Here is an 11,641-nt window from a genome sequence, read left to right as displayed (position 1 = left end):
ACTGTGAGCAGAAAACGTATCCTTCAGAGCCCTGTCTGAATTAAACCCCCTAGGGAATTTCGCCAGCAGTGCAAAACTGGGAGAAAAATCATTCAGACAGAGCAGGATAAGTGATATAAATATGCCACACCTCCATTCTGAAAATGACTCTGCCATCTTACTCATGGTTTCGCTCTGCTGATCTTAATCGCCAAATGGTGTGCTTTATGAGGGCAGAGCTGTCAGGAAAGCAGGCCCGCATTACACTTAGGAGTAGAGTTTCAAAAATGGATCTATCTGGATAAGTTCAGAATCAACTGACTAAAACCCAAACTAGATTTATCCTAATTTCTTTTTCAAGTACGGTAGTCTCATGCCCCAATCGTTCCACAATATTTTTAACAGAATGGCAATCTTTAAATCACCTTTTAGATTCTAGTTCTGCAGAAAATCTCGTCTCCTCTTTCACAAAATCATGTCCACTATAAAATACAATACTGCGCGCCTCTACGAGGAAAAAAAAAAAAAAAAGACTAAAACTTACAGATGTGAGGTTCCGTGGTATAATGCTGAACTACAATCTGATAAAAGAAAGATGAGAAAGAGTGAAAGGCATTGGCGTAAGACATGGGACTTCTCCTTGAAGGAGGGGGGACTTAAATTCTTGTCAGGTTAACAGGATAATATTTGTCAAAGGTCAATGTTACTCTGATCGTTTAAAAAGAGTTCTTATCAAAAAGAATATATGCCAAGTCCACTCATGTTGGCTGGGGACAGAGGGGTGGCACAAAAGCAATTCTGTTACCTTTGAGTATGAGGATCATAAATTAACTATAGCAAAACAAATAATTATTACGTCCTCAGATCAAGGTGGTAGTGGCTTCCTCCTATTGTAAGCTTCGGATGCTGTGCCATCTAAAATCACCGTTGATTGCAGAAGACGTTAGGACAGTACCACAAACGTTGACCTTCCCTTCACTCGATTATTGCAATTCTTTATATGCTGGACTACCTATCAAACTATTACAGTCGCTGCAAAGAGCGCAGAATTCTGCAGCGCGCCTAATGATAGGGTCTGATGGGGACCATACTACTCCGGTTCTACAATCCCTCCACTGGCTCCCCATCCAGCGATGTACTGATTTTAAGATCACTATGATTATTCAACAATGTTAACGCTCCATGGGTAACCTCTATTTTACAGATTTATGCCCCCTCCCCAAAGGCTCTAAGATCATATCAGGGGAAACCTAAAGGTACCCTTATGTGGCAGGCTCACCTTGTAGACACAGGAAAGGGCTTACCTTGTGGAACTCCTTTCCCTGCCCGCTCTCTGTAAAATCCGATTAATGGACATTTTGATAATGCATTCAGCCTAGCAAAATTAACTTTTCCCACTCCCGATATGAAGTGTGTGAATGTTCTTTTGCCAAAAATCACATGATTTTCTTTATTTGATTATTGGTCTGTATTATATATTTTTATGCCTGTTCTTTGCTGTACCTCACTCTGAAAGGAGGGTGCAAGTTATAAAACTTTTAAAATAAATAAATAGTGCAGAACTGGGGGGGGGGGGGTCCCTGAAAGCTCTCCACGGGATGCTCCCAGCACATCTGTGAGAATGTCCAGACCATCAAGTCAAGATATGGCAGCAAGCAGTGGAACATCGGTTTCAATTAAATGCCTTTATACTGTTATCCAGATTTGAGTTTTGGATTCAATTGCTCACTTTTCCAAACCCTAACTCAAGGCAAGTTACACGAGGTCAGGGCTTCCGTATATGCAAATGTATCTCATGCATATTCATTGTGGATATCCTGAAAACCCGAGTGGCTGTGGGGTCCCCAGGACAGGTTTGGGAAGCCCTACACTAGGTATCTCGTCGTCCCAGAGGGCTTACAATTTAAGGGCCTCAATCCAACAAGTTTTTTTTTCCACCAATGGACACAGAATGGGAGAAAAGGCTCCGTAAATCAGGCTTTATGTTTGCACCTGAGGCAACTGAGGGTGAAGTGACTTGCCCAAGGTTATGAGGAGTGTCAGTGGGAGACGTGGGAGCTGAACCCTGTCCATGTTCTAACCACTCGGCCACTCAACAGAGAATGGCTATTTGTCATTCGCAGAGTTTTTTCTCACATGAGCCTCCTCAGCAGTCGGCTTTTTTTCTGCAACCAACCTGTGACTCAGTCAGGAACCATTAAAAATCGTCCTTCCATTGACAACCAATGAGGACAGATGCCGAACATAAACAGCCAAGCATGATTACATATAACAGACAGTCCCATGTTAGTGGGGCGTACATTTGTGCCGTTAGATTCTCTTTGCTGGTTACGATTACTCAGAGAGATGAGCTGGCAGCCAAGACTTCGCTTTTAAAAAAATTCCTCACATCAGAATCTGGCTTTAGGGCAATAGGCTGAAGACATTTCTTGGAAAGGAGGTTGGCTAAAAAGAGATACAATCGTACCTGGGGTTTTCCCATTTTTGGTAATAGGGAAATGCATACAGATGAAACTGTGGAACTGATCTGATCAGCTTCCGGTGGCCCCAAAGGTACCAGAGAGCCCGTGTCCCTGGGGCCCTTTCCAGCACACAGTGTACATCAGCCTTTCTGTATCTTTTATTGGGCCATTCAGCATTCTCCTCCTCCCCGGTCCTCCAGCCCAGTAAGAACCAGATTCTGTTGAGGCTCCAGCAACATGAGTTTTCAGTAGAAGCTATCGGGGGGGGGGGGGGGGGGGGGTGTCTTTTCTGCTCCTGTCCTCATTTTTAATCCCTGGGGTCTGGCCCAGTCATTACAGCAGCAACTCTCTGAGAGGCATGGGCCACAGTTTCCTCCAGAACTCAGCACCTGCGGGCTCTCAGCCAGCCATTACAGGTCACCTGCCTCGAGACCATTTTAATAAATTACAAAAACTGTTGCTCAGATTTTCAAAGGGACAGCGCTGTTATTCTGGTGTAGCAAAAAATGACAAGCGGCGGGTGGCACCTTCTAGACCAAACAATTTATTGAGGCATGAGCTTTCGAAAACAGAAAGCTGACGAAATGGACTCTGTCCTTGAAAGTTCGAGCCTCAATTAACTGGTTAGTCTAGAAGGTGTCACCTGCTTCTGGTCATTAAAAAGAAAAATGATATTGGTGGGACTCCCTCCCTTCTGAAGGCTCTGAATGTTATCTCCACAGTATCCCATGCTCCAGCTGGCCCAAGCAGCAAGATGCTGGGCTTAGGAATTAAACTTCCATCTCCCTTAAAGAGAGCACTGCCAGCGAGCTATCGGGACGGCCCTACCTGCTCTTATGGAAGGGTAACTGTAACGTAGAACAGGCTCAGAGCCAACACAGAGAAATTGCTGCACCTAAATCTGGCCGCCAAAAGCATCATTTTATATCCAAGACATCAGTGTCTTATAACCAAAAGTCATTAGCAGGGGGGCTCGTTATAGCCAGGGATTACTGCATTCCATTGCAGACTACTCAGAGCTAATCAATCACCCATTTAATCTCTCTCTATATAAATTGGCTGCATTTGCATTTGGGTGCTGTTCACTCTGTCAAGTCACACTCCAAAAACCATATCTGTGCTGATCTTTAGGGATACTAATGACAGACTGTTTCCTTAGGGTCAATTCTTGCTATCCCATCAAAAGGTGTCCCGTAATATGAAATATAACAAACATTTTTTCACGGGTTAGCAACAGGGCAATTTTCTGCAAATTTAATGTAGGTAAAAATGTGCATCTGCATGTAAAAAAAAAACCCAAACAAAAAACGGCCTTCTGAACCTGTGCAGGTCGCTGTGCTGTCCATCCGTCGTGGCAGAGGGGAAGTTGGAGGAGTGACTCTACACATTAATGTCTCCCCCTAACCCTATCCCATCATTTCTGAGGGACAATTATACTAGTAACTTATTTAAACGATCTGGAAGATTTGAGTTTTGTTTTTAAATCATCTGAACATACAATGGCAAAATATTTTGTGCCCCTTGGCTAAACATGAGCCTGGATCTCACCTGTCACTTGCTTTTCAGGAAGTGTATATCTATGGTTCATCAGAGTTCGGAAGGGGCTTCTTCCAGTGGGCCATGGGCCTGGGAACACTATCATCAGCAAGCTCTCCAGCTAACCGGATGCCTGTTTCCCGCAGCTTTAACCACATTACCAGGTCACTTACCTTGGGGTTGGAGGAAAGCAGCAAGTGTTCAACTCTGCCACGAACTTCGGGGGAGATTTCCACCTCTAAACACTTCTTAATGCGGTTATACTGCAAGCAGAAAAGAGACAAAACCAGGAGGTATTTCTGAAACGTGACCCAAGAGAGCGAGCATAAGTGAACACACATTGGATGTACAACTTAAAAGATATGAAGAGTGTACATTTTTCAGAAAGAAACTCAAGGTGTGTATCTTTCCCAGATACACACCGAAAACACATTGCTTATCAGAAACAGTCACAAATGTGAAGTAAAGGGGACATGAGATTTCTACATGGTATAGAGAAAGAATATTGTATGATGACGTGCCAGCTGGGAGAAGCTGGAATCAGTACACAGGGACTGTAATTTTTAAACAGGCACCTGGGCGCACATGAGCGTGCGTTCATTGGCACATGTAAAGGGACATGACCATTCTATAACATATATGCTTATATGGGCGCATGTTATAAAACAGACTGATCGCACGCACATGTGCAAACAATTTAAAGGTTTTAGCGCACCTATGCACGCAAAAGGAAAATTGGTTCTTACCTGCTAATTTTCGTTCCTGAAGTACCACAGATCAGTCCAGACAAGTGGGCTTTGCATTCCTACCAGCAGATGGAGGCAGAGAACTAAAAACTTTGAGGCACTGCTACATAACCGAGAGTGCCATCTGCAGTCCCTAAGTATTGACCTGTACCCAAGCCAACTATACAGTAACAACTCAACCATCCCCTAAATGAGGACGAACACCAAACCAAAAATTTGAAGCCCCCCAAACAGAAAAATCACAAATTAACCCAAGGGGCTAACCACAACCTGGCAAACTTCATTACATTCTGATAGTTCTTTCCAGTAAGCTTGCCAGAACATGGACTTGCCGTAACAGTCTTGAGAAAATTAAGGGGGTGGGACTCTGGACTGATCTATGGTACTTCAGGAATGAAAATTAGCAGATAAGAAACAGTTTTCCTTTCCTGTTCATACCCCAGATCAGTCCAGACAAGTGAGATGTACCAAAGCACCCCTACACTGGGCAGGCCCACAAAAGTTAGCGGTGATAGCGGAGGGGCTCACTGCCCTTGTCTCCGTGAATGCTCAACTTACCATCATAGAGCTACATCAGCTGTTTGGACTTTTGGAACTCAGCTCCATTTTTCATTTTCATCTTTCCCGCGGCTATAGTGACGCCGAAGAGAGCGGCCACGCCCCCAACTGCACATCATCAGAGGGCGACTCACTATAAGTTAGCGGTGATAGCGGAGGGGCTCACTGCCCTTGTCTCCGTGAATGCTCAACTTACCATCATAGAGCTACATCAGCTGTTTGGACTTTTGGAACTCAGCTCCATTTTTCATTTTCATCTTTCCCGCGGCTATAGTGACGCCGAAGAGAGCGGCCACGCCCCCAACTGCACATCATCAGAGGGCGACTCACTATAAGTTAGCGGTGATAGCGGAGGGGCTCACTGCCCTTGTCTCCGTGAATGCTCAACTTACCATCATAGAGCTACATCAGCTGTTTGGACTTTTGGAACTCAGCTCCATTTTTCATTTTCATCTTTCCCGCGGCTATAGTGACGCCGAAGAGAGCGGCCACGCCCCCAACTGCACATCATCAGAGGGCGACTCACTATAAGTTAGCGGTGATAGCGGAGGGGCTCACTGCCCTTGTCTCCGTGAATGCTCAACTTACCATCATAGAGCTACATCAGCTGTTTGGACTTTTGGAACTCAGCTCCATTTTTCATTTTCATCTTTCCCGCGGCTATAGTGACGCCGAAGAGAGCGGCCACGCCCCCAACTGCACATCATCAGAGGGCGACTCACTATAAGTTAGCGGTGATAGCGGAGGGGCTCACTGCCCTTGTCTCCGTGAATGCTCAACTTACCATCATAGAGCTACATCAGCTGTTTGGACTTTTGGAACTCAGCTCCATTTTTCATTTTCATCTTTCCCGCGGCTATAGTGACGCCGAAGAGAGCGGCCACGCCCCCAACTGCACATCATCAGAGGGCGACTCACTATAAGTTAGCGGTGATAGCGGAGGGGCTCACTGCCCTTGTCTCCGTGAATGCTCAACTTACCATCATAGAGCTACATCAGCTGTTTGGACTTTTGGAACTCAGCTCCATTTTTCATTTTCATCTTTCCCGCGGCTATAGTGACGCCGAAGAGAGCGGCCACGCCCCCAACTGCACATCATCAGAGGGCGACTCACTATAAGTTAGCGGTGATAGTCTTCGGCGTCTTGCGCCGGGGCGTCGCGCGACGAAGGAGCGCGAACAAGGGGCTTGCCCCTTTGTTCGTGCCCCTTCGTTCTGACCTTCGTGAATTGATATTCGTATTCTTGCATAATAGACATTTGATAGTCGTCTAGCTATGGAAATACCCGTAATGTCCGGTCGAGGTAAATACAACGTTTACTCTCCTAGTTTTAGAAAACAGCATACTTTTAAGTCTTTTGTACCTAATGTTAATTATTCTAATTTGACGACTCTTACTCCATCAGTATGTACTACTTTACTGGTTTCTACGTTATTTTTTATATTTTGTAATGCCCAATCCATTCGTAAGAAAATGCCAGTGATCATAGACTTATTACATACACAGAAACCTGATGCTTTTTTAATAGTTGAGTCATGGCTAACTGAGTCTGACGCAGTAATCCTGAATACATTTAATTCAACAGAATACGTATCGATATCAGACCCTAGACCTAATCGCAAGGGAGGTGGTTTACTAGCGATTATAAAGACGTCCTTAAATCCTGTTAAAGTTCATATTTCCCTTCCTCATGCATTAGAATTAATGTTAATTACAACGACAGCTTTAAATATATGTTTGATTTACTGTCCCCCGAAATATTTGCATCATGATTTATCGAATTTTCTAGAAGTTATTTCAACTCTTCCAATAGATTTATCAAGAACTATACTAATAGGAGATTTTAATTTACATGTAAATTCCTCTACTTTATCTAACGTGGAGTCTACTTTCCTAGATGCTTTAGCAGGACTTGGTTGGGAACAATTAATTCAGGAACCAACTCATCAACGTGGTCATACTCTAGATCTTTTATTTTGTAATTCGTCTTATGTTTCTCTTTTACCTAATCATATTAATATTTTACCAGTACCCTGGTCAGATCATTATCTTATTCAGTTTAAATTAAATGTTCAATCTACTAATATTAAAGTAAATAGTTCCCAAATAATATGGAAAAGGAAATTTATCTCTTCAGACTCATTTATTGAAGCTTTACCCGCCCAAGCAGATTTTCAGACTGGTTCTTCATGCTCAGACACAGTAAACACTTGGAATTCCATCATCTCCACAACTTTAGATTCTCTAGCTCCATTGAAAAAATCCACTTTAAAAATAAAAAAGGAAAAAAATAATACACCTTGGTTCTCCCAATTTTTGCATACTCTTAAATCCTTAGTTAGATCGAAAGAACGTAAATGGAGGAAGAATAAATCCACACAGACAAAAAATGATTATTATAGTACATTAAGGCGTTACAATAGAGAAATCAATAAAGCAAAAAAATCCTTCTTTTCAAAAAAAATTGCAGAAGCCCATGGTAATCCCAACGTTTTGTTCAATATAGTGAAATCCTTAACTGTTATTAATAATTCAAATAATTCTAATTACAACTTAGATGATTGTAATAAAATAGCTTTTCATTTTCAAAATAAAATTGATATCATTTCAAAAGAATTTCAACATTTGCCATTCCCAACTTTTAAAGATCCTCCAATGCAATTATCTTGGCTGGAATTCGACCCTATTACAGAATCAACTATTCTGAAAATAATCCAGAAACAAAAAGTTACTAACTCTCCCCTTAATCCTTGCTCAGGAAAATTATTTAAAGCTATTGCACCCCATACATGTCAGTTTTTAAGAAATTTAGTTAATCAATCTCTTTTCTCTGGCATTTTTCCGGACAATTTAAAAAAAATTGCTATTCTTCCTATTCAGAAAAACAAAACTAAAGATCCTTTAGATCTCAGTAATTTACGGCCAATAGCATTGATTCCTTCATTGGCCAAACTTATAGAATCAGCAGTCTTAAAACAACTTTCTAATTTTCTAAGTGACAATGACATTCTGCATGCAGGCCAGCATGGCTTTAGAAAAGGCCACTCGACAGAAACTTTATTACTATCTTGTTTTGATACAGTTTTTCGAGGGTTCGATGCTTATACAGACTACATCCTTATTTCGTTGGATATTTCCGCGGCATTCGATACTCTCAATCATCATATACTTTTAGCAGGTTTACATTCTATAGGCATTCAATCCACTGTTTTGTCCTGGTTTCGATCCTTTCTAACTAATCGCTCATTATATGTACATGTCAATAACTACTCCTCAGACTCCTTCATTTCCTCATCTGGGGTTCCACAGGGCTCATCATTGTCTCCACTACTCTTTAATATATATTTACTTCCTCTTTGCTATATTCTCACAACTTTAAATGTCTATTTCCGAATATATGCTGACGACATTCAGTTACTATTTCCGTTAAAAAATTCTTGGTCTGAGACTTTTTCTTTAATATCTTTGGTCCTTACTACGATTAATACATGGTTAGAACACAATCGGTTAAAATTGAACCCTTCAAAAACTATGATTACACATCTTTCATCTATTTCAGAATCTACCTTAGGTCCTCCTTCTCATTTAAATTTTAAAGGTATTTCAATTCCGGTTAGTACTTCATCTATTAGCTTAGGTATCACAATCAATTCCAATCTTTCTATGGTTAATCACATATCTAATATTACAAAAAAAATCTTTTTATAAATTACATTTACTGAAAAGAATTCGGCCTTTTCTTTTCTTTAAAGATTATCGTACAGTATTGCAATCGTTAATCTTTTCAGGTATGGACTATTGTAACGCCTTACTTTTAGGTTTACCTGATTCAGTTTTGTATCCATTACAAATGATACAAAACTCTGCTGCTCGGGTGCTCGCTGGTATTTCACGTCGTACCCACATTACGCCAGTTTTACTTTCACTTCATTGGTTACCAATTAAATACCGAATTCAATTTAAAGTCTTATCAATTATTCATTCTCTCATCTACAATACTTCTTCCACTTGGTTATGTACTAATCTTCGCATATATAAACCAGCCAGACATCTCAGATCTCTCTCAAAAAACTTATTAGATATCCCTACTGTTAAATCAGCAAAACTCGAACTCACCAGAAAAAGAGCATTTTCAGTGGCAGGTCCTGTTTTATGGAATTCACTCCCAGACCATATTCGTCTTACTTCATCAATACAACAGTTCAAAAAACTATTGAAAACATACTTATTTCAGAAAGCATACACCCTAACTACTTCATAAGTTCAACATTTATTCACTTCAACTGTCCTCTCTTTTCAGATCCATTCACACCATATAACATTTACCTTCTGCTAATATCCTTTGAAAAAAATAGTTGGATATGATTATATACTGCACTATGTTAGTCTTTTAATTGTTTTATTTTGTTTTATTTTGTCAAGTTTATTTATTATGTATGTTAGGTTGTAAACCGTTTTGAGTAATTCTTTTGAATTGTAAAAGCGGTATATAAACATTTTTAAATAAATAAAATAAATAAATAAAATAAGACCCCCCCCTCTCAACATATGTTTTGCCAAAGGTTGGCTCTCCTGGAGCCTGAACATCTGTATGGTAACGACAAGAAAAAGTGCGAAGAGAAGCCCACGTCACCGCTCTACAAATCTCCTGTGGTGACTCTAATTGACACTCGGCACACAATACGTCCTGCGTTCTAGTACAGTGCACACACAACCCCTCTGGAATTCTTCTCCCCTTACAAAGGTAGACAGAAACAATAGCTTCCTTCAGCCAGCGCATTGTTATGTCCTTGGAGGCCTGGCATCTCCAAACAATACAAACAAATGATCCGACCGCTGAAAACTGTTTGTGAACTTTGTCTCCAGCGACTCAGCAGATCAGTTCAGGAAGACAGGAACTCCACATTCTGATTCAGGTGAAACAAAGATACTATCTTAGATAGGAACGAAGGTACCGTATGCAGATATACTCCTTCGTCAGAAATCTTCAAAAATGGTTCCCTACATGACAAAGCCTGCAGCTCTGAGATCCTTCTGAATGAAAAAATTGTCACCAAAAATACCACCTTCAGTGTGAGGTCTTTTAACGATGCCTTCCTCAACGGTTCAAAACGGAGGACCATAAAGCACCCACAAGACCAAGTTTAAACTCCATGCCAGACCCAATCTATGCACTGGTGGCCACAGATGCTCAATCCCCTTCAAAAACCTCACAACAACCGGACATGAGGCCAACAACATTTTCCTGGGAGTATACCTCTGACACGCCCCAAGACTGCCATCTGAACCTGCAAGGAATTGTAAACTAAGCCCTTGAAAATCACAGGCTCAAAGTATCCTTTTTGTCGCAAGCGCTTGCTCTCAAAGGTCAAGTTGCAAGATAAAAGTGATCTGCTCGAGCCAAGAAAATAGGACCTTGGCTCATTTGCAGGGGCCGTTAAGGCAATCTCAGGGACCAGTCAATTGCCGCTGAACCAGATCTGTGAACCACGGATGACATAGCCTCTCCAGCACCCCCTGGCCTGGATGCCTCTCGATGTACCTAAACACTTGACCTATTAACGGTCACAGAGGGAACACATAGCAGGATCCTTGTCGGCCATGGAAGAACCAGAGCGTCTATGCCCTCAGCTGCGATCTATCATCGGCAGCTGAAGAAACTTGCTGCCTTAACATTGCTCCTTGATGCCATCAGATCCGTACGGGGGATTGTCTCAACAAGACTGGATAAGGCCGAAGACCTCCTTCGACAGCTCCCATTCTCCCATGTCCAACTGTTACCTGCTGAGATAGTCCACTTGCACATTGTCCACTCTCACAACATGCGAAGCAGCTATCCCCTGTAAATTTTGCTCCGCCCAGGTAAAAAGGTCCTGGGCACCTTAGGCAATCGCGCAACTCTTTGTTCTCGCTTGCTAATTGATAAATGTCGCCGTTGTCGCATTGTTCGAAAACACTCTGACCATTCAGACCTTGGACTTGTGGAAGGAATTCCACCATCGCCCTACACACTGCTCTCATTTCCAAGCGATTGATAGACCAGGATGCTTCCACTGGCAACCACAGTCCTTGTTCCAGCTGTTCTTGACAGATTGCTTCCCAACCCTTGAGGTTTGGTTCCGTAATCCCTATAACCCAGGCCAGAACCTCCCGGCCCATCCCTTTCTCCAAATCGGGCCAATACAGCCACTTCTGGAGACTGGACATGGAAGTACCCTGCAGCGGTAAACAGATTCCAGCGAGATAGCAATGCCTCCTGTAGAGGGCGCATTTGGGCAAAAGCCCATGACACCAAATTCAATGTAGATGCCACTGAACCTAGGACCTGAAGATAAGCCCAAGCCCTGGGTACTGGCATCC

The 11,641-nt window shown here is 42.2% G+C and overlaps 1 protein-coding gene across 1 annotated transcript in view; it reads right to left on the bottom strand.

Moving 5' to 3' along the window:
- The window catches only part of PDCD11 (programmed cell death 11), a 134,714-nt gene that overhangs the window by 49,576 nt on the left and 73,497 nt on the right, over positions 1-11,641 (bottom strand). The window contains exon 23 of the mRNA XM_029610292.1: positions 4,151-4,240. Within this exon, the coding sequence (XP_029466152.1) occupies positions 4,151-4,240 (90 nt within the window). The remainder of the gene's footprint in view (positions 1-4,150; positions 4,241-11,641) is intronic.

The sequence above is a fragment of the Rhinatrema bivittatum genome, chromosome 7 (genome assembly GCF_901001135.1).
Source record: "Rhinatrema bivittatum chromosome 7, aRhiBiv1.1, whole genome shotgun sequence".
NCBI lineage: Eukaryota > Metazoa > Chordata > Amphibia > Gymnophiona > Rhinatrematidae > Rhinatrema > Rhinatrema bivittatum.
This window is presented reverse-complemented; position numbering and strand designations above follow the sequence as displayed.